The 23,454-nt window shown below is 47.2% G+C and overlaps 1 protein-coding gene across 1 annotated transcript in view; it reads left to right on the plus strand.

The window, feature by feature from the left end:
- The first annotated feature begins 2,081 nt into the window (after positions 1-2,081).
- The window catches only part of cubn (cubilin (intrinsic factor-cobalamin receptor)), a 65,650-nt gene continuing 44,277 nt past the window's right edge, over positions 2,082-23,454 (plus strand). The window contains exons 1-27 of the mRNA XM_085763488.1: positions 2,082-2,120; positions 2,359-2,397; positions 3,419-3,520; positions 3,706-3,809; positions 6,889-7,015; positions 7,117-7,285; positions 8,175-8,306; positions 8,637-8,732; positions 9,720-9,844; positions 9,942-10,134; positions 11,496-11,614; positions 12,159-12,393; positions 12,736-12,917; positions 12,999-13,161; positions 13,845-14,035; positions 14,134-14,290; positions 15,194-15,369; positions 15,458-15,623; positions 17,080-17,305; positions 20,026-20,156; positions 20,238-20,427; positions 20,995-21,155; positions 21,448-21,629; positions 22,019-22,175; positions 22,265-22,452; positions 23,033-23,192; positions 23,297-23,454. The exon at positions 23,297-23,454 is cut by the window's right edge and continues 24 nt beyond it. Coding sequence (XP_085619614.1) covers positions 2,082-2,120; positions 2,359-2,397; positions 3,419-3,520; positions 3,706-3,809; positions 6,889-7,015; positions 7,117-7,285; positions 8,175-8,306; positions 8,637-8,732; positions 9,720-9,844; positions 9,942-10,134; positions 11,496-11,614; positions 12,159-12,393; positions 12,736-12,917; positions 12,999-13,161; positions 13,845-14,035; positions 14,134-14,290; positions 15,194-15,369; positions 15,458-15,623; positions 17,080-17,305; positions 20,026-20,156; positions 20,238-20,427; positions 20,995-21,155; positions 21,448-21,629; positions 22,019-22,175; positions 22,265-22,452; positions 23,033-23,192; positions 23,297-23,454 — 4,068 coding nt within the window. The remainder of the gene's footprint in view (positions 2,121-2,358; positions 2,398-3,418; positions 3,521-3,705; positions 3,810-6,888; positions 7,016-7,116; positions 7,286-8,174; positions 8,307-8,636; positions 8,733-9,719; positions 9,845-9,941; positions 10,135-11,495; positions 11,615-12,158; positions 12,394-12,735; positions 12,918-12,998; positions 13,162-13,844; positions 14,036-14,133; positions 14,291-15,193; positions 15,370-15,457; positions 15,624-17,079; positions 17,306-20,025; positions 20,157-20,237; positions 20,428-20,994; positions 21,156-21,447; positions 21,630-22,018; positions 22,176-22,264; positions 22,453-23,032; positions 23,193-23,296) is intronic.

Genomic DNA, 23,454 nt, shown 5'->3' on the forward strand with positions numbered 1-23,454 from the left:
GACGTCCAACATCTGGACCTGAAACCGCATGAGACCGGTCCAACATCTGGACCTGAAACCACATGAGACCGGTCCAACATCTGGACCTGAAACCACATGAGACCGGTCCAACATCTGGACCTGAAACCACATGAGACCGGTCCAACATCTGGACCTGAAACCACATGAGACCGGTCCAACATCTGGACCTGAAACCACATGAGACCGGTCCAACATCTGGACGGTGTTTCCTGTTGGTTCAGTGTGTTGACCTCATTGACCTTTAAGGTAAAGGGGTGTAGTGTAGTGTAGTGTAGTGTAGTGTAGTATATTATAGTATAGTGTAGTGTAGTGTAGTGTAGTGTAGTGTAGTATATTATAGTATAGTGTAGTGTAGTGTAGTGTAGTGTAGTATATTATAGTATAGTGTAGTGTAGTGTAGTGTAGGTCAGTGTAGTATAGGATAGTATAGGATAGTGTAGTGTAGTGTAGTATAGTGTAGTGTAGTGTAGTCGGGGTCTATAAGGGGTTTATGAGCTTTGGCTTCACCCTTTCGGTTCTAGAAGCTTGATACTGAAATAAATAAATAAATAACTTCATTCATTCATCCTCCTCATCGTCATCATCTCCTCTGTGAACTGGTGATCTTCATCGTGTCTTTACGACTCGTCAGCTGCTGCTGCTGCTGCCTAACCCTGCTGCTGCTGCTGCTGCTGCTGCTGCTGCTGATCACCTGAGCCGTCGATCATTAACTACTAGAAGCCGATGCAGCAGAACGAGGAGCTGGAGTCAGCTGACTGACGGCACCAGGAGCTGGAGGGGGGGGTTAACGGCCGTTAGGAGCTGGGGTGGGGGGGGGGGGGTGGGGGGTTAACGGCCGTGACACAGTCAGAGTCTGAGTCTGGTTTACAGCTGTTGTGGTTTACAGCTGTTGTGGTTTACAGCTGTTGTGGTTTACAGCTGTTGTTCACGTCTACCTGGATAAACATGATATATTATCTAGTGTGTGAAAGGATTTTCTCTTCAACAGGAGTTTATTCTTTCTGTCTCTTTTCATTCAGGAGTTGGTTGTTTGAGTAGTTTTGTTTTGTTTTTTCAATGAATGAAACAAATAAATAAACTAAACTAAAGTCGTTCCAACAGCCGGTGTGTTAAGGTGTTGGGGTCAAGAGGTCAGAGGTCAGAGGTCGGGGGGCGGAGCCAGTGAAGCTGTGATTAGAGGAACTCATAGATATACTGACTAGATGCTGCGTTCCCATGCAGCTCTACTGAGTGGAACACGTCAACGTGGCGGCCATCTTGGTCAGGGGGAAGCCGTGTCTACTTCCTGCACTAGAGGTCTATCAACCATCAACCCATTCTCAAGACGTTTGGTTTATTATAAATGTCAGACACATATTTATGATACAACAACAACAACAAAAAATTTGAATTTTTTTTTATAATTTTTGTTTTTATGTATTAAACATACACTTCCATACTCAGACACACACCCACATGCATAAATACACTGAGATGTGTTGTACAGGGTCTGACTGGTCTGACTGCTGGTCAGACGTTTATATGTCTATGGTCAGAAACCCCTCACCAAGATGGCCGCCGTGTTGACGTACGCTGAGAAGCAGAAGGCGTCTAGTCAGTATATATATATGAGAGGAAGTGATGAACAGACAAAACATGAAAACATGAAGGATGTTGACGGTGTGTGTGTGTGTCTCTGTGTGTGTGTGTGTGTGTGTGTGTGTCTCTGTGTGTGTGTGTGTGTGTGTGTGTGTGTGTGTGTGTGTGTCTCTGTGTGTGTGTGTGTGTGTGTGTGTTACTGTGTGTGTGTGTGTGTGTGCGTGCGTCCTCAGATCAAGACCAACAAAGACGACATTGAGAACATCAAGTCTCACGGCGGTGGAGTTCCTCCTGATGTCACCAACAAGCTGAACCAGCTGGACACCAGGGTGAGTCGCCATGACGACGCCGTCCCCGTGACCTCACACAGTCATGTGATTATCCACGAGTTTCCCAACGTCATCTCTGGTCAAAACCGTTTGGTGGAATTGTACGTTTACGTTTCCATGGTTTCCAGTCGTTGTCATAGTTACGGTAAACGCATGGATCTATTAACGCTGGCTTTTAGTAACACGGATGAAGTCAGTCTGTGTGATATCCACTGTTAAAAGCTGCTGTGATGATCCATGCGTTTTACAGACTTTCATTGGAAAAAAAGAAAAAATAAATCCATGCATTTACCGCGACTACCGAAACCATGGAAACGTAAACATAAAATTCCACCGGAAGATCAAAACCGGCAAAACAGGCTACGTTGTTGACGTTGGATAGGTAAAGCTTTTATTTTGGTGAACTTCCTGTCCCGTGGTTCTTCTTCAGGTGTTGACGCTGGAAACCAAAGTGACCACGCTGGAACAGGTGAGTTGTGACATCATCACCCGCGTTGTGACATCATCACCCGCGTTGTGACATCATCACCCGTGTTATAGAATAGAATAGAATAAACTTTAATGTCCCACAGGGGAAATTTGTTGTGGACTCAGTGCATGGTAAAAAGCTGCCTTAATATACATAAAATACATAAATGACAGTTGACATGTACACACACACTCATGACACACCCAGTTAAGGGTTAAAAAGTGGGCTGTCAGAGTTAACGCGTTAATTGCGATTAGATTAATTTAAAAAATTTACGCGATTAAATTTTTTAATCGCTGTTAATCGCGGCCCATTTTGTCCTCTGTCTGCTGGACTGGAGGACTGGAGTGTGGGACCTCCAGTCCAGTAGGTGGCGGTAAGGCACCTTCAAGTTGGTTGCTACACAAATATACACAGTCTAACATATATCCACAGCTCCATCCATTCATTTTTTGAGGCTTCGTTGTCAACAAATGCACAAATGCACGTGGCCATGTATTGATTTTTTTGACAGCTTCTGTTGTCAACAAATGCACATGGCCAGGCAGAGGCGTAGCAAAGTAAAGGGCAATTTCCACTGGATGCAATTCGTTTCAATTCTGTGTGAGTTTCATGCATCATGTGTTATGATTAGGTACTAGGCCTACTAGGTCTGGTCTAAAAGTTGTTTGTCTAGAGATTATAACACTTTGGAGGGTTGAAAGTCCAAAGCCCATATATAATATTTTTAATAGAGATTAATCGCGAGTTAACTATGGAAAAAATGCGATTAATCGCGATTAGAAAAATTAATCGTTTGACAGCCCTATTAAAAAGATTAAAAAGTAAACAAACAAACAAACAAGCATCAGTTATTGCACAGCTCCGAGGCCTCAGCTGTTTAAAGGTTTGATGGAGGACGATTCAGTCTGTAGCTTCTACAGGAAGACAAGAGCTCCTAGTTTTCTAGAAGGATGTGGATATGGTTATGACATCATCTCCTGTGTTATGACATCATCCCGTGTGTTGTGACATCATGCAGACCGTTGCCAGGGAGACGTGCAGCAGCAACCCGTGTCAGAACGGAGGAACGTGTCTGAACCTGCTCAGCTCGTATCACTGCGTCTGTCCCGCCAACTGGGCCGTGAGTTCTGATATTGATTATTGATTATTGGTTATTGATGATGTCACTGATCCTGAAAGACAGCTACACAGTGGTTCATAAGATGATGCGTAACATTTTAACTCTGTGTGTCTCTGTGTGTCTCTGTGTGTGTGTCTGTGTGTCTCTCTGTGTGTGTCTCTCTGTGTGTGTCTGTGTGTCTCTAGGGTCCGAACTGCGCCACGGATGTGAACGAGTGTCAGGTTTACGCTGGAACGTCTCAGCAGTGTCAGAACGGAGCCACGTGTGTCAACACGGCCGGATCCTTCACGTACGTCTGCTCCCGTTGCTCCTAGTTACACTTAGTTACACTTAGTTTCACTTAGTTTCACTTAGTTTCACCTAGTTTCACTTAGTTTCACTTAGTTTCACTTAGTTTCACTTAGTTACACTTAGTTTCACTTAGTTTCACTTAGTTTCACTTAGTTACACCTAGTTTCACTTAGTTTCACTTAGTTACACCTAGTTTCACTTAGTTTCACTTAGTTACACCTAGTTTCACTTAGTTTCACTTAGTTACACCTAGTTTCACTTAGTTTCACTTAGTTACACCTAGTTTCACTTAGTTTCACTTAGTTACACTTAGTTTCACTTAGTTACACTTAGTTTCACTTAGTTACACTTAGTTACACTTAGTTACACTTAGTTTCACTTAGTTTCACTTAGTTACACCTAGTTTCACTTAGTTTCACTTAGTTACACTTAGTTTCACTTAGTTACACTTAGTTTCACTTAGTTACACTTAGTTACACTTAGTTACACTTAGTTTCACTTAGTTTCACTTAGTTACACTTAGTTTCACTTAGTTTCACTTAGTTACACCTAGTTTCACTTAGTTTCACTTAGTTTCACTTAGTTACACTTAGTTTCACTTAGTTTCACTTAGTTACACCTAGTTTCACTTAGTTACACTTAGTTACACTTAGTTACACTTAGTTTCACTTAGTTTCACTTAGTTACACTTAGTTTCACTTAGTTTCACTTAGTTACACTTAGTTTCACTTAGTTTCACTTAGTTACACCTAGTTTCACTTAGTTTCACTTAGTTACACTTAGTTTCACTTAGTTTCACTTAGTTACACTTAGTTTCACTTAGTTACACTTAGTTTCACCTAGTTTCACTTAGTTTCACTTAGTTTCACCTAGTTTCACTTAGTTACACTTAGTTGCACTTAGTTTCACCTAGTTTCACTTAGTTACACTTAGTTTCACCTAGTTTCACTTAGTTTCACCTAGTTTCACCTAGTTTCACTTAGATTTACCTAGTTTCACCTAGTTACACTTAGTTTCACCTAGTTTCACTTAGTTACACTTAGGTACACCTAGTTACACTTAGTTTCACTTAGTTTCACCTAGTTTCACCTAGTTACACTTAGTTTCACCTAGTTTCACTTAGTTACACTTAGGTACACCTAGTTACACTTAGTTTCACCTAGTTTCACCTAGTTTCACTTAGTTGCACTTAGTTTCACCTAGTTTCACTTAGTTGCACTTAGTTTCACCTAGTTTCACCTAGTTACACTTAGTTTCACCTAGTTTCACTTAGTTTCACCTAGTTTCACTTAGTTTCACCTAGTTTCACCTAGTTTCACTTAGTTTCACCTAGTTTCACTTAGTTTCACCTAGTTTAACTTAGTTTCACCTAGTTTCACTTAGTTTCACCTAGTTTCACCTAGTTTCACTTAGTTACACTTAGTTTCACCTAGTTTCACTTAGTTTCACTTAGTTACACCTAGTTTCACTTAGTTTCACTTAGTTTCACCTAGTTTCACTTAGTTTCACCTAGTTTCACCTAGTTTCACCTAGTTTCACTTAGTTTCACTTAGTTTCACCTAGTTTCACTTAGTTTCACTTAGTTTCACTTAGTTGCACTTAGTTTCACCTAGTTTCACTTAATTTCACCTAGTTTCACTTAGTTTCACTTAGTTTCACCTAGTTTCACTTAGTTTCACTTAGTTGCACTTAGTTTCACCTAGTTTCACCTAGTTTCACTTAGTTTCACTTAGTTTCACTTAGTTGCACTTAGTTGCACTTGGTTTCACTTAGTTGCACTTAGTTTCACCTAGTTTCACTTAGTTTCACTTAGTTTCACCTAGTTTCACTTAGTTTCACCTAGTTTCACCTAGTTTCACTTAGTTGCACTTAGTTTCACCTAGTTTCACCTAGTTTCACCTAGTTTCACTTAGTTTCACCTAGTTTCACTTAGTTTCACTTAGTTGCACTTAGTTTCACTTAGTTTCACTTAGTTGCACTTAGTTTCACCTAGTTTCACCTAGTTTCACCTAGTTTCACTTAGTTTCACCTAGTTTCACATAGTTTCACTTAGTTTCACTTAGTTGCACTTAGTTTCACTTAGTTTCACCTAGTTTCACTTAGTTTCACTTAGTTTCACTTAGTTTCACTTAGTTGCACTTAGTTTCACCTAGTTTCACCTAGTTTCACTTAGTTACACTTAGTTGCACTTAGTTTCACCTAGTTTCACCTAGTTTCACCTAGTTTCACTTAGTTTCACTTAGTTGCACTTAGTTTCACCTAGTTTCACCTAGTTTCACTTAGTTTCACTTAGTTGCACTTAGTTTCACCTAGTTTCACCTAGTTTCACCTAGTTTCACTTAGTTTCACTTAGTTGCACTTAGTTTCACCTAGTTTCACCTAGTTCCACTTAGTCCTGGTTCTGGTTCTAGTTCTGGTTCTGGTTCTGGTCCATGATCGGTGATCAGACGTATTGATCAGTGAACATTTCCATGTTTCTCACATTCTCTGTTATAAACTGTTTTCTTGTCTGTAACAACATCTCTGTCCTGGGTGATGATCCCTCCTCTGTTGCTCACCCTGAGCTTTCTCCTGGTTTTCCCTGTTTAAAGGGTTTTCCATGGAGTTTTTCCTCAGTGGATGTGAGGGTCTAAGGACAGAGGATGTTGTTATTATGGGATGTAAAGCCCTTTGAGACAAACTGCTGGTAAAAACAGGCTATACAGATAAAACTGCCTTGTCTTGCCTGGTCCTGGTCCTGGCGATCAGACGTATTGATCGGTATTGATCGGTATTGATCGGTATTGATCAGTATTGATCGTTATTGATGGGTATTGATCAGTATTGATCGTTATTGATCAGTATTGATCGTTATTGATGGGTATTGATCAGTATTGATCGGTATTGATCAGTATTGATCGGTATTGATCGGTATTGATCAGTATTGATCGGTATTGATCGGTATTGATCAGTATTGATCGTTATTGATGGGTATTGATCGGTATTGACCAGTATTGACCAGTGATCAGACGTATTGATCGGTATTGACCAGTATTGATGGGTATTGATCAGACGTATTGACGTGTCCCTGTGTGTAGGTGTTCGTGTCCTGCGGAGTGGTCCGGGCCGCTCTGCTCCGTGCGCTACGACGACTGCAGGAACGCCGGTCCAGACCTGTGTGTCCACGGCACCTGCATCGACGCCGACCGCGTGACGCCGGGACAGGTGAACTACAGACAGACAGACAGACGTGATGATGATGTCACTGCTCAGGTGTGACCAGCTGTGTGTGTGTGTGTGTGTGTGTGTGTGTTTCCTCCAATCAGCCGAAGTTCCGGTGCATCTGTGACAGCGGCTGGACGGCGCCGCCCGGGAACGCCGCCTGCAGCGCCGACCTCAACGAGTGTCAACTTCCCAACAAACCGTGTTCCAGCAACCCCATCGTTCCCTGCTACAACACACAGGGATCCTTCTACTGCGGAGCGTGTCCCGCCGGTAGCACACACACACACACACACACACACACACACACACACACACACACACCTGTCCTGCAGGTAACAACACACCTGTTAAAGGATAATTACCATTTTTTACAATCTGGACCTTATTTCTATCATAAATCCGATCATTTCCTCCCCCAGATAACTTTGGTGTCATTCCAAGTGGTTGTGATGAAATGAGCTCCAGCCGAGAGGCGCATATATCCGTATAATGGAGTCTACAGGGTCTAAATAACACATTATCTGCAGAGAAACTCCTTCATTTCACCAAGATTTAGTTCTGATAGGCTAGTGCTATTCCCCTCTGAGTCCGGGGTTAGCTGTATTGCTACTGCTACGGTTTGTTTCTGTGTGTTTCTGACTTGTCAGAACAAAATGAGCAGCTGGATGAAGTTCAGCTTCCACAGGCTTCCTCTCCTCAACCTGGACTCACTAAAGCTCCGGCTAGTTGAGATAAAAATGGACCCGAATGCCGAAGCAGAATGATTATTATCAGAATGAGCCGGGCTGTGTGGCGCTCAGAGATGACATCATCCAGGTCAGAGGTCAGCAGGTCAACCTACAGACCCCGGATGTTGATAACAGCTAACCCCGGACTCAGAGGGGAATAGCACTAGCCTATCAGAACTAAATCTTGGTGAAATGAAGGAGTTTCTCTGCAGATAATGTGTTATTTAGACCCTGTAGACTCCATTATACGGATATACGCGCCTCTCGGCTGGAGCTCATTTCATCACAACCACTTGGAATGACACCAAAGTTATCTGGGGGAGGAAATGATCAGATTTATGCTAGAGATAAGGTCCAGATGAACTGACTGTTCTCATGCTTTGACCTCCTGTCCTCACCTGTCCTCACCTGTCCTCACCTGTCCGTCTCAGGTTGGCAGGGCAACGGCTACAGCTGTCAGGACGTTGACGAGTGTTCGACCAATAACGGCGGCTGCTCCACTGCTCCCATGGTAACGTGCCTCAACACCATGGGCTCCTTCCACTGTGGCCCCTGCCCCCCAGGTGAGACACACACACACACACACACACACACACACACACACACACACACACACACACACACACACACACACACACACACACACACACACACACACACACACACTGTAACAACATCTCTGTCCTGGGTGATGATCCCTCCTCTGTTGCTCACCCTGAGCTTTCTCCTGGTTTTCCCTGTTAAAAGGGTTTTCCATGGAGTTTTTCCTCAGTGGATGTGAGGGTCTAAGGACAGAGGATGTTGTTATTATGGGATGTAAAGCCCTTTGAGACAAACTGGTGGTAGAAACGGGCTATACAGATAAAACTGCCTTGCCTTGTGTGTGTGTGCAGGTTACGAAGGCAACGGGAGAACGTGCACTCAGAGCAACGTCTGCAACGTCAACAACGGAGGCTGTCACCCATTGGCCACCTGCTCTCCCAGCACAGGTAACACACACACACACACACACACACACACACCTGTAACACACACACCTAGAGACTCTGAGCTGCTGCATCTGTTTATTCAACATTAAAGGGACATTGTGTAACTTCTCCTGTTATCTATTCAGGAAAATCGATTATTTGGTTCAAAAATCCCCCCATCAACAAACGGACAACATCTCATTATGATGAGATTCTTCAATAATTAATACTAATAAAATGAAGATATAATTTGATTTGATTTTTTTTATGTCAAATCAAATCAAATCAAATAAACGTTATTTGTCCCGCAAGGGGGAATTTGTCTTGGGCAGTGGCGTCGTAACGGCTGCTTTGTCCATGCAATAACTACACCATACATACACTACAACAGTAACGGAGGCAAACATATCCAAGAAGAAAAAAGAAAGAAAGAAAGTGCGGGGTACAGTTCTTCAGTCTGTGTTTCATGAATCATCAAAGTTCCTGTTCCTCTCAGCTCTGAATGAGCCGTTCATATCGTTCATATCTCCATGGAGACGGGAAGCTCGGTGCTGCTGCCATGTGGTGTCTCCATGGTGACGGTAGGAAACCACGGAAACTCAGCGGAGACATCGGAGCTGTCGGCTCAGTCGCCGCGGTAACGCAGTGAGGAGGAACGGAGCGTTACACTGATGCTGCATTCACCTGCAGTCGGGCAGACGGCCGTCGCTAACAAACCAGATGTCATTTTAGTCACAGAAGTCCAGAGGAAGACGGTAAAACAATACCACATCGCCATGACAACATGTTGTCACGTGACCACTTGTTTACTTAGAGGCTTGTTTATGCCGTTAGCTACGTGCAGCGGCTGTCGTCCGTCTGCCGTCTGCCCAATTTCACCTGAATGCAGCATGAAAAATATACAACCACAACGCTAGATGGAGGAATTCTACACAATGTACCTTTAAATATATTTTATATATTATATTATATATATTGTATATATTATGTATACCCCCCCCCCCCCAGGCTCCACCCTCCCCGTCTGCACCTGTCCTCCCGGCTACGTGGGCAGCGGCTACGGTCCGGCCGGCTGCACTCAGACCAGCAACGTCTGTCAGACCAACAACCCCTGCGTCAATGGACAGTGTGTGGTAAGTGTGTGTGTGTTTGAGGTTGTGTGTGTGTGTTGATTGTGCATCATGTGACACCTGTCCACCTGTCCACCTGTCCACCTGTCCCCCTGTCCAGGCCACTAGCTCCGCCCCCGGCTACACCTGTACCTGTAACCCCGGGTGGGCGGGGCCTCTGTGTGACCAGAACATCAACGAGTGCTCCAGTAATCCGTGTCAGAACGGAGGCACCTGCACCGACGGCACCAACGGCTTCACCTGCAGCTGCACCGACCAGTGGACCGGCCCGCTCTGCCAGACCGCGCAGCAAGGTACATACATATACATATATATATATATGTATAATATCTGTAAGAAGACTAGATGAGTCACTCAATGACACGGCGGCACCACCACCATCTTGGCTCAGTCCGCTCCTTCAGAGCATCAAGCCTGTGGAGCATGTTCTACTAAAATCACCAGAACTTTCTCAGTTTCTGACCAGTTTTTAAACGGTTTGGTTTGTTATGAACGTCAGAAATGCAGTTATGACACTGATACTTAAAAACATACTTTTCTATGAAAGTAACATTGTAGTAATATCATGAAAATACGTAGTTTCAGTAATATCTATAAATGGACAAAGTGCCACAGAGTGATGAATAGTTTTTAGTGGAGAAGACTGGATCATCTACTGCAGAGTCAGAGGGAGGGGACTGAGCCAAGATGGCCGCCTCTGAGTTACGTCTAGTCTAGTCTACTTCCTTAATGAGGTCGACTGGTCAGCTGATCCACAAACCAGGAAGTGAAACAGAGCTCCGCCCCCATCGCTTGTCTTTATGAATGGGAGCTTGAACACGAGTCGTCATCCACTGAAGGAGCTGGTCCAGGGTCAGACCTGAGGGTTACGTCTCCATGACGTCAGTGTGTGTGTGTGTGTGTGTGTGTGTGTGTGTGTGTGTGTGTGTGTGTGTGTGTGTGTGTGTGTGTGTGTGTGTGTGTGTGTGTGTGTGTGTCTTGCTTAAGAAAATTAGCTGCATTTCAAGTCGATAAGACCTTAATGACTCTGTTCTACAGATCCTTTATCGAATCTGTCATTTCTTTTTCTTTTATTTGCTGGTATGGCAACCTTGGAATTAAACATAAAAATGCTCTACAGGGTATTGTGAAGGTTGCTAGCAAGATTGTGGGGACTCAGTTTGTTGATGTGAATTGTTTATTTAAAAAGCAAGTACTGAGGAAAGCTAGGAGTATCTGTTTAGACGGTAGCCATCCTCTTAGCTCTGAGTATGTCTGGCTACCATCTGGTGTGCGACTATGTGCCCCTAGGGTGAAAAAGAACAGGTACAGACATTCGTTCATCCCCACTTCCATTAGGGAGCTCAATCTGGTTGAACGATGATGGTGATGATGGTGACAATGAGTTTGATATTGATGACGATGATGATGTTGTTGATGCTGATGTTGGGGATCTATGTGGTTGGCACTTAACCTGAAATTTGCCTTTTGTTGAATTACTGTGTTTGTTTTTAGATATCTATTGAGGTGTCGTATGTATGTGTTGGAATGTATGTTTTTATGTTTTTAACACCTAGACTGCAACCAAATTGCCCAAGTTGGGACAAATAAACTACTTGACTTGACTTGTATCTGTGTGTGTGTGTGTGTGTGTGTGTGTGTGTGTGTGTTGCAGAGTGTGGCGGCTACCTGTCCGGTCCTGCAGGATCCTTCAGTTATCCCAACACTCCGGGTCACGACGAGTACGACCACCTGGTCAGCTGCGCCTGGGTGATCCGCATCGAGCCCAACAAGGTGAGCTCAGCTGTTCAGGATGATGTCATCTGCGGTCGTCTCACTGTGTGATGAGGGAACAACATTGCATGGTTTTTATTTACAAAGCTTTACTTGAAATTTTACCTGTTTATCTCACCAGCTTAATCTCTCTTAGAATCTGTAACTTACACACTCGTTCACAGGACACCTTGGTTTTACAAACTCCCAGTATCAGGACAGAATTGGGGAAGACTGCCTTTCAGTTTTATGCTCCCAAAAGTGGAATGACCTACAAAACTGGATCATCTTATTTCCTTAGATAGTTTTAAAAACTTATTATCGAATGTTTTACAACCTGTATGTGATTGTGAATCATGACCTTGTATACTGTATAATTGTGTTTTTGTAATCAGGGCGTCAGCTCGCTCTCAATCGACCTTCCCTGAATAAATAAAGGAGAAATGAAATGAAAAATGAAAAATGATGTCATCGCTGGTCGTCTCGCTCTGTGTGATGATGTCATCGGTGTGTGATGATGTCATCGGCTGTGTGTGATGTCATCACTCTGTGGTCTCCTCTCCAGATTCTGCGGATCACCTTCCCGTTCTTCCAGCTGGAGAGCAGCTCCAACTGCAACTTCGACTTCCTGCAGATCCACGACGGCGACTCGGCCTCGGCGTTCATGCTGGGGAAGTACTGCGGCACCAACAACCCCCAGCAGCTGCTCAGCTCCCACAATGCACTGTACTTCTGGTTCCGCTCCGACCACTCGGTCACCGCCGGCGGCTTCACCGTGGCGTGGCAGTCGCAGGACCCAGGTACCGAGCCCAGACTTCAGACTTCAGACTTCAGACACTTTATTGTCATTTCACACAAATGTACAAAATACATCGGCTGAAACGAAATATCGTTTCTCACCAGCTCCTACTAGCAGTGCTTTATTCAAAAATAAATAAATAAATAATTTAAAACGTGTTAAAATCATATCGCATCGTATAAAAATGCAAGAAAGAAAACAAAAGAGACAAGAATAAAAACCATGGCGATCGTACAGCTGCAGCAGTTTGGACCGTGTCCATAATAAAGTGCTGTTAGATGCAGGATGACGGACGCTGTGATTCAAACCTTCCACTAACCCGTCGTTCCTCTCCTCCTGTCAGTGTGCGGCGACGAGCTGACCGCTCCCTACGGCAACATCAACTCACCCGGTTACCCCGGCAACTACCCGCCGGGCCGCGACTGCTACTGGGAGGTGACGGTGCAGCCGGGACTCCTCATCACCTTCGCCTTCGGGACTCTGAGTCTGGAGCAGCACCCGGACTGCAGCTTCGACTTCCTGGAGGTAACACAACCACAGCTGTTCTCAACCGCTGTCGGTTGTGTTGTTGTGGTACTGACTGTGTTGTGTGTCTGTGCGTGGTAGATCCGGGACGGTCTACTTCCTGCAGACCCTGTCCTGGGGAAGTACTGCAGCACTGCATCGCCGGCCCCCCTGAGGACGACCGGTCCGGCCGCATGGATCCACTTCCACTCGGACCAGTCAGTGTCGGACCGCGGCTTCCACATCACCTACACAACCTCACCAAGTAAGGACACACAACAAGTACACAACTAGTACAACTACATGCCTGGTGGTCAGAGCACATCCCATGTTGGCAAACCTCAAAGCACTGATCACCAGTTCGACTCCTGTTAATACAAGTTCAGCTGCAGCTACAGACGACAGTAAAGGTCTTTGCACACTGAGTCCGTTTTTTTTCGCACGTGTTTTTCGTATCCGACATCCGACAAAAAACGTTACACACACTAGGCTCCTTGCACACCGAGTCCGTTGCGTTTTATTCGCATGCGTTTTTATTTTGTGTTCCAAATAACACAAAACTGCTCAGCAACACCCGCACAAACACGCACGCATACACACACCCCCCCCCCCACACCCCTCTCTCTCCCTCTCCAGCCTCGATACGCTGATGTGATTGGTCAAAAGACTTTTCACGGATGCGAAAAACGCATTAAATCGAACCTGTTCCGAAAAGTTTAATGACGGACGAAAGTTTCGGACTCGGTGTGTAAACATGATTGACACAACATGAGGTCCAATTTATTTTTTGACGTGCGGCAATTTCAGACGAAAAAAACGGACTCATTGTGCAAAGGCCTTAAGTCGTCCTCTCCTCCTGAGCTGGACCGGTATTCCTCATCCCGTGTGTTTTAAGTCGTCCTGTCCTCCTGAGCTGGACCGGTATTCCTCATCCCTCATGTTTTCCAGGTGATCCCGGCTGTGGCGGCACCTTCACTGACAGCGAGGGAGTCATCATCTCCCCCAACTGGCCCAACAACTACGCCCACAACCGGCAGTGTGTGTACGTGATCCGGCTGCCGGCCGCTGAGCCGGTGTCGCTGAACTTCACTCACATGAACCTGGAGAGTCACAGCATGTGCTCCTTCGACTACGTGGAGGTGCGTTCACAGACCGGCTGCAGTGTGGGACGTCCGTGTGTCCATGGAGGAGTCATTGACCTATTGATCTGTTGTCCTGTTCTGTTCCCGTCCGTCAGGTTCGTGACGGCAGTGCCGAGACGGACGCTCTGATTGGCCGATACTGTGGCACCACGCTCCCCGCTCCGATCCTCTCCTCCTCCAACTTCCTGTGGATCCGGTTCAGGTCCGACAGCTCGGTGAGCCGGGCCGGATTCAGAGCCGTCTACACTGTTGGTGAGACTGCACGTGATGTGACGACATTCACACATACGAAATGGTGCAATTAAAGCAGAAGTAAGCGATCCGGTGGTTTTGGCTAATGCTGCGTTCCAGGCAGGCTTTTGAAACCGTAAATTACAGCTTCAAGTCACGACTTACGACTTTGTAGCGTTCCAGGCAACACACTCGTGTTTCTCCGACCTGTTTTACCTGTGAAAGTCACTATAACGGCCACTCGTAACTTCTGACCCGTGAACTCGTACCAGATCGAACTGGTACGACTTCACGGTCGGAAAAACACGAGTTACGAGTTGCCTTGAACGCACCATAACGTCTTGTCAGCCGATGGAGTTAGCAGCCCCCGCCCTCGTCATGGATCTATTGGTCCTCGTCCCTACGTCACCACATTCAGGCGCATCCCTTGGCTGCACACACAGAGAGGACTGCCCCTTTATGCCGTTCTCTCTCCTCATTGGATAAAGGTTGTAGGATACAAGGAAAGTTTTCTCCTGGGCTCAGAGCAGAGCAGAGTGACTGACAGACCCGTGTTTCAGACCAAACACTCTATAGAAGTGATTGCTGTCGGAAGATACAACTATTTAGATTAACACAAAAATATCACTTACTTCTGCTTTAACTAATACTGAGGCAAGATGCAATATATAGAAAGTGCAATACTTATTTATTACTTTGTATGAACCATGCACTTAGTCGTACTGTTTGTAAGTGATCTCTGTTGGTTGTGTGTGTGTGTGAAATGGTGAATGGTTTTAAAATCTGTCTTGCAGGATGCACAGCATTGATTGTCCAAGACAGTTTTCCCTCCGGGGACATTAAAGTTTATTTTGATTTTGATTTGATGTGAACATGTCACTGATGATGTCACAGCGTGGTAACATGTGTGTGTGATGTCATCAGGCTGTGGGGGCACGTTCTCGGGGACGGGGCAGCTGCGCTCCCCCTACCACCCCAACTCCTACCCCCACAACAAGGTGTGTGAGTGGGTCATCAACCAGCCGGACGGCTACGTGGTCACGCTCAACTTCCTGTCCTTCGACGTCGAGGGCGGGTCCTGTCGCTATGACTACGTTCAGGTGAGTAAACACAAACAGTCTGTGGCCCTTTGGCTCTTTCTCCATGGACATTATGGGATGTCAGAGTCACCGTGTCCTCTGCCTGCAGGTGAGGGACGGCGCCACGTCCAGCTCTCCTCTGCTGGGGACGTTCTGTGGAGACGAAGCTCCGCCCACTCTGCAGTCGACCCAGAAGTCCATGTTCATCCGCTTCAGGACCGACTCGTCCGTCAGTAACCACGGCTTCGAGGCAGCGTACGGGTCCGCGCTGGAGGGTCAGTCCCTTCTCAGACCTGGACAGAACCAGAACCAGAACCAGAACCAGAACCAGAACCAGAACCAGGACCAGAACCAGGACCAGAACCTGAATCTGAATCTGAATCTGAATCTGAGCCAGAACCAGAACTGAAACAAGGAAACACTTTGTTGGACTGTTGGTGTTTGACATGATGTTGAAGTGTGGTTGGTTGATTGATTGATTGATTGATTGATTGATTGATTGATTGATTGATTGATTGATTGTATTTATTTCAAACCAAACAAAAATTATATCTCACATACAACAACAAAAACATCCACGGCCACGGGACACCATGTAACCAAATATCGAACAGGACAAACAACAACAACAATAACAACAACAACAACAACAACAGACACTAACAACATCTAACACTGTTTGAAATGGGGATGGAAGAAGCAGAGCTTATCAGTTTCCAACCCCAGACAACACACAAACAACATTAACACAACCAAAACACAGAGTCCCCCCCCCCCCCCCCACAGTCATCACATTAGTTTACATCATTTATCTCCTCCTCTCTGCTATACATTTCAAACACTCCTTTTCTAAACTTACTTTTAAATTGATTAACACTTTTGCTGAGTTTAAAGGTTGAATATGTAGAATATTTATTAAAAGCTATATTTTTTCAAAAATAATACATCCATGGGGCGTTTAGAGGGGTACAGAATGAAAGTATTGCTTTTCCATATAAAAATTTTTTTTAGTCTGAATTATTATTTTTAATTTTTTTGACGGGCTCGACAATGACTTTCTGTCAACGTTGTGTTTACATTCGTACCTGCCTGTAGCCGACACGTGGCTCAGTTCTCCGCTGTTTTCCTGCCTCCTCCCGGTCGTACGCGTTTGTTTCCAACCAAGCCTTTTTAATAATCAATCTGTGGATCAGTGGATCATATACTTGTTAGGATGGGTGTATTTGTGTAGTCTTATCTGTCATAAACACGTTTACTGTCGCGGACTTTTGGTGCCACCGAGCTCCTTTTTTTTTTTTCAACTTGAGGAGAGCAGTGACAGCGGAGGCTCTGAGGCTCTGAGCAGCAGCGGTGTGGAAGAGAGAGCCTCCACTCTCCCTGTAACAAGCTACAAGTCATTTATTATGCTGTTAATGACGGTAAAAATGAAACATAAGGTAAATATCCTGCTTAGCTCTCCTCCTCTGCCGTCCTCTGATCAGAGCGGAGTCCCTAGCAACGGCCCGTTTTACCTAGCAACGGTCTGGCAATCGACTGCTGGAATTCTTTTTCTGTTGTTCTTGTAATTCTACATAGTCAACCTTTAATCTCTACATCTAAACTATTCCATAGAATCACTCCTCCGACAGGTTCTGCCACTGGCTCAGGGTTCTGTGGTTCAATAGTTCTGCGGTTCCTTCAGACCTTCCTCTCTCTGACCCGTCTCTCCTCCTCCCCCCCTCCCCGACCCAGGATGCGGTGCCACGCTGACGGACCCGGCCGGTACCATCACCAGCCCCGGACATCCCACCAACTACCCTCACGGAGCCAGATGCACCTGGTACATCACCGTCGCCCCCGGCAACCTGGTCCGACTCAGCTTCGACACCTTCAACCTGGAGTACCACTCCAACTGCAACCTGGACTACCTGGAGGTGTACGACAACGGCACGGTGGAGACCGGGACCAAGATCGGCAGGTACACAGTGTTTGTGTTATTGTGTGTGTCTGTGTGTTATTGTTATTGTGTGTGTGTTTGTTTGTGGTTTTACAGACTTAATTTAAACTGGATGGTAGGCCTGGGACGATAATAAATTTTGCTGGACGATATATTGTCCCACAAATTATTGACGATAAACGATATTATTGACACATTTTTTTGAGAACAAATTAACCACTAATATAATAATAATAGTGCAGCTCTTCTGTCCAATAACATTATACACCTGAAGCTCCACTTTTCATTCAAACAAACTAATATGACTTCCACAGGTGTAAGATGTCATCAATGAGACTAGCATTTATCTCCTAAAAAGTATTAAACCAGCCGGCGGTAAACCTCTAAAAACCTGCTGATAAGTTTTAGTTGTTTGCTCCCCCAATGACGGAGGTTGACCGGCCCGTGAGCTGCTGCAGACGGCTGCAGACTGTGGGAAGCCCCGCTCCTCCTGCTGGCTGCTACCACAGTAGCTCCAAAAATGTCGGAGGAAATCTCCTAACAGGCGATATGTGGATGAACTGACCACAGACTGGGATCTAAACTGTGACTTTCTGGCATGAAAAAATATTAAAACTTTATAAAGTGACGTGTTAACAGCGCGGCAGCAAGAATTACGGTAAAATAGCTTTTTAGCTGCTTAGCTTTACAGCTAGCGCTGCCGGTTGCTGAGAAATGCATTCTGGGAAACAAAGATCCTGGATGACTGAAGAGAGGGTTCACTCCTTTCATTCTGCTATGAAACAAACGGCCCAGGTGCTGAGACCGATGCACAGAGTGAAGCCTCTTGTCATCCAGCCTGGTTGGAGGCCAGAGACCAGGAAAACAAATACGTGCGCATGCACATGGCGATTTATCGAGGCCGGAAAAACTATCGAGTTCATTTTCATTTATCGTGCGATTAATTGATTTATTGATTATCGTCCCAGGCCTACTGGATGGTCAGTCTTGATTCAGACTTTTAATCCCCCATGCATCCTTACTGAGCACTCTCAACCTGAATCTACAGTACCAGCACCGAGACTGGAATCACTACGTTAGACTTCCTTAGTGGGTCCCTCAAGGGATGGGGCTACCCTAGTGGGTAGTGGGTCCCTCCAGGGATGAAGCTACCCTAGTGGGTAGTGGGTCCCTCCAGGGATGGGGCTACCCTAGTGGGTAGTGGGTCCCTCCAGGGATGAAGCTACCCTAGTGGGTAGTGGGTCCCTCCAGGGATGAAGCTACCCTAGTGGGTAGTGGGTCCCTCCAGGGATGGGGCTACCCTAGTGGGTAGTGGGTCCCTCCAGGGATGAAGCTACCCTAGTGGGTAGTGGGTCCCTCCAGGGATGAAGCTACCCTAGTGGGTAGTGGGTCCCTCCAGGGATGAAGCTACCCTAGTGGGTAGTGGGTCCCTCCAGGGATGGGGCTACCCTAGTGGGTAGTGGGTCCCTCCAGGGATGAAGCTACCCTAGTGGGTAGTGGGTCCCTCCAGGGATGGGGCGCTACCCTAGTGGGTCCCTCCAGGGATGAAGCTACCCTAGTGGGTAGTGGGTCCCTCCAGGGATGGGGCGCTACCCTAGTGGGTCCCTCTAGGGATGGGGCTACCCTAGTGGGTAGTGGGTCCCTCCAGGGATGGGGCTACCCTAGTGGGTCCCTCCAGGGATGAAGCTACCCTAGTGGGTAGTGGGTCCCTCCAGGGATGAAGCTACCCTAGTGGGTAGTGGGTCCCTCCAGGGATGAAGCTACCCTAGTGGGTAGTGGGTCCCTCCAGGGATGAAGCTACCCTAGTGGGTAGTGGGTCCCTCCAGGGATGAAGCTACCCTAGTGGGTCCCTCCAGGGATGAAGCTGCCCTAGTGGGTAGTGGGTCCCTCCAGGGATGTGGCTACCCTAGTGGGTAGTGGGTCCCTCCAGTGATGGGGCTACCCTAGTGGGTAGTGGGTCCCTCCAGGGATGAAGCTGCCCTAGTGGGTAGTGGGTCCCTCCAGTGATGGGGCTACCCTAGTGGGTAGTGGGTCCCTCCAGTGATGGGGCTACCCTAGTGGGTAGTGGGTCCCTCCAGGGATGAAGCTGCCCTAGTGGGTAGTGGGTCCCTCCAGGGATGGGGCTACCCTAGTGGGTAGTGGGTCCCTCCAGGGATGAAGCTGCCCTAGTGGGTAGTGGGTCCCTCCAGGGATGGGGCTACCCTAGTGGGTAGTGGGTAGTGGGTCCCTCCAGGGATGGGGCTACCCTAGTGGGTCCCTCCAGGGATGGGGCTACCCTAGTGGGTAGTGGGTCCCTCCAGGGATGAAGCTGCCCTAGTGGGTAGTGGGTCCCTCCAGGGATGGGGCTACCCTAGTGGGTAGTGGGTCCCTCCAGGGATGGGGCTACCCTAGTGGGTAGTGGGTCCCTCCAGGGATGGGGCTACCCTAGTGGGTCCCTCCAGGGATGGGGCTACCCTAGTGGGTAGTTGGTCCCTCCAGGGATGGGGCTACCCTAGTGGGTAGTGGGTCCCTCCAGGGATGGGGCTACCCTAGTGGGTAGTGGGTCCCTCCAGGGATGGGGCTACCCTAGTGGGTCCCTCCAGGGATGGGGCTACCCTAGTGGGTAGTTGGTCCCTCCAGGGATGGGGCTACCCTAGTGGGTTCCTCCAGGGATGAAGCTACCCTCGTGGGGCTACCCTAGTGGGTAGCTTCATCCCTGTCGAGCGCTACCTAGCAGGTGTTTTTTTCCTTTTTCCCTCCAGGTACTGTGGGCGCTCGGTGCCCCCCTCCATCACCAGCACCGACCGTCAGCTGACTCTGTTGTTGGTCACTGACTCCAGTTTGGCCAAAGAAGGATTCTCTGCTCGCTACGTCTCCATGAATGCCACCACAGGTAAACACTCACCTGGCCGTCGTTCAGTCACATGATCAGTCAGTATTGAACAGGTGTGAACAGCTGTGACCCCCCCCCCAGACTGCAGTGAGACCTTCACCACCTCCACCGGCTCCTTCATGTCTCCTAACTACCCCAGCTACTACCCCAACCACAGAGACTGTGTGTTCAGGATCATCGTGCCGATCAACACTCAGATCCAGCTGAACTTCACAGACTTCGAGCTGGAGGGGTCTCCCCCCTCCTGCAGCCTGGACTTTGTGGAGATCAGGTGAGTCATAAACCTGCAAACTGCGTCAGCGCTAAAACACACAGACCGGTTTCGACAATGTGACACTGAGGAAGACGTTGTCGAAACCGGTCTGTGTGTTTTAGCGCCGACGCAGTTTGCAATAAAAAAACTATGAGAAGGACATGAGTGCTGCTGGCCTTTCTTATTTTTCTGTAAGAGCAACTTTTGGCCGTGCACCTCTTCAGTTTTGTTCCTGAAAGTTTTTTTGGAGAGCGCGTATTTTTCTTTGTTTTGAGTCATACACCTGACCTCACATATTGATGCATATTCTCTATTATAAAGTGTTTTCTTGTCTGTAACAACATCTGTTACACATCTGCCCGTTCTGGGTGAGGAATCCTCTGTCTCTCTCCCTGAGCTTCCTCCTGTTCTTTCCTGGGAGTTGTTCCTCGGTGGATGTGGGGGTCAGGGGTCAGGGGTCAGAGGTCAGAGGGTAGAGGATGTTGTTGTGACGCTGTGTAAAGACCTTTTGAGACACACTGTAAAAATGGGCTATACAGATAAAAGTGCCTTGCCTCACCTGTGTCCTTTGTTGTCCTCTGACAGGGACGGTGGTTATGAGACGTCTCCTCTGATTGGAAGGTTCTGCTCCAATCAGAGGCCTCCCGTCCTGGTTTCCCATAGCAACCGCCTGTGGGTCAGGTTCCGCTCTGACGGCTCGGTGACGCGTCGAGGCTTCTTCGCTCACTGGGACGCGTCACAGAGCGGTGAGTGTCTTTGACCAGTGAGGTCATCAGACAAACAGGAAACACAATGTAGTTTACCATTTAGCCTACATTCTGTTCTAGTTTACTATCTACAGTCTGTCCTTACTTCTGTAGTGAGTGAATTTCCACAGTCAGTGTCTCAGATCGAATCCTGTCGTTGTGAACTTACTGGAACTAACAATCACAACGATTTCCAACGTCTTCTTCTTTGGACGCTACTGTCGCCCATCAACACATCTACCGACTTGTTTGTCTGTCTGTTGATGTGCTGGTGCTGTGCCTCTCCCTCCAGGCTGTGGGGGGCTGCTGACCACGTCCTCGGGGGGCTTCTCCTCCCCCAACTACCCGCTGCCCTACCACCCCAACTCTGAGTGCTACTGGACCATCAGAACCAGCCAGGGCAGCCAGCTGCTGCTCTCCTTCTCCAACTTCCACCTGGAGTCCAGCTCCACCTGCGTCTTCGACTACGTGGCTGTGAGTGCTGGATGGGCTCTAACATTTACATATTTCGCACATTCTGTGACAAACTGTAAACTGTTTTCTTGTCTGTGACAACATCTCTGTCCCGTCTGTCCGTCCTGGGTGAGGGATCCCTCCTCTGTTGCTCACCCTGAGCTTTCTCCTGGTTTTCCCTGTTAAAAGGGTTTTCCATGGAGTTTTTCCTCAGTGGATGTGAGGGTCTAAGGACAGAGAATGTTGTTATGATGGGATGTAAAGCCCTTTGAGACAAACTGTTGGTAAAAAACGGGCTATACAAATAAAATTGCTTTGCCTTGCCTTGCCTAAAGTCCTCAGTGTTTGTCAGAGGCTCCACATCCAGTTGGTATAAGAATCAACATCTGTGTGTGTGTGTGTGTGTGCAGGTGTATGATGGGAACAGCACCAACGCTCCAGAGGTTGCCAGGTTGTGTGGATCTCAGCAGCCGAGCAGCATCAACTCCTCCAGTCACGAACTCTTCATCAAGCTGAGGACGGACAGCAGCGTCAGCGCCGGAGGATTCCTGGCTTCATACACCTCCAGTAGATACACACACACACACACACACAGCTGCGTGTATGTTTCTAAGTGTGTGTGTGTGTGTGTGTCTGACAGTGTGTGTGTGTTTCAGAGTGCCGTGACGTGCGGATCTCGGGCCGATACCGGGGGGCGATAGAGTCCCTGAACTTCCCCGGTCTGTACCCGATGAACTCGTACTGCGTGTGGACGATCGAGGGCAGCGGAGGAAACACCATCAACTACACCTTCACCAACTTCGAGCTGGAGTCGGCCTCCAGCTGCCAGTTCGACTACGTCAAGGTGCAGCAGACTCCGCCCCCTCCTCCTCCCCCTCTTTGTTTACTCAGCACTCTCCATTTTAGAATTCATTTTAAAATTTTAGTTCTTACTTTCAGGGTTTACATGGCCAAGCCCCCTCTTACATTTCAGAGTTACTCAAATTGTATACCCCCACATGCTCCCTCAGATCCTCTGGGCAATGCCTGCTTGTCATCCCCCACACCCATTTTAAATCCAGAGGGGACAGAGCCTTCCAAGCTGTTGCCCCCAGACTTTGGAACGCCTTGCCACTGTCCTTACGCACTTTAAAATCCATTGAGTCTTTTAAAAAGGATCTGAAAACTCTTATGTATGTAAACTTTTATGTAGGGGTGGGTTTTCTGGGCTTTTGTCTTAATTTTGTTTTATACTGTGATGTTTTTATGTTTCTTGTTTATGCTCCTCTGTATTTTAATTGTGTATTCTTGTTTTACTCCCTGTACTGTACAAATGCGATTTCCTGACTCTGTTGTGAAGCACTTTGTGAACCCCTTCTATGAAAAGTGCTATACAAATAAAATTTAGTTACTTACTTACTCCGTTCTGATGCTCCTCCCCTCAGCTCTACAACGGAGCCAACACTCAGGCTCCTCTGATTGGCTCGTTCTGTGGGAACAGCCCCCCCCCGGCCGGCGGCAGCACAGGCTCGGCCCTCACCGTCGTCTTCAGAACCGACAGCTCCGTGTCTCGGCCCGGCTTCCAGATGATGTGGTACCAGGACGGTCAGTGTGAACGCATCCGTAGTGGAAATGTTTGGTAACTTCCTGTTTCACCTCTTTGGTGGTCGAGACTGAATCTGCATTGACCTCTGACCTCTGACCCCCAGGCTGTGGCGGGGAGCTCTCCGGGCCCTCGGGCTCCTTCACCAGTCCAGAATACCCCAACCGCTACCCCGAGAACCGCGAGTGTCTGTGGTTCATCAGCACCGCGGCCGGCAGCAGCATCACGCTCACCATCCACGAGTTCGACGTGGAGTTTCACCCC

This window comes from Trachurus japonicus, chromosome 20 (genome assembly GCF_045865225.1).
Source record: "Trachurus japonicus isolate A0001 chromosome 20, Traja_1.0".
In the NCBI taxonomy this organism is placed as follows: domain Eukaryota; kingdom Metazoa; phylum Chordata; class Actinopteri; order Carangiformes; family Carangidae; genus Trachurus; species Trachurus japonicus.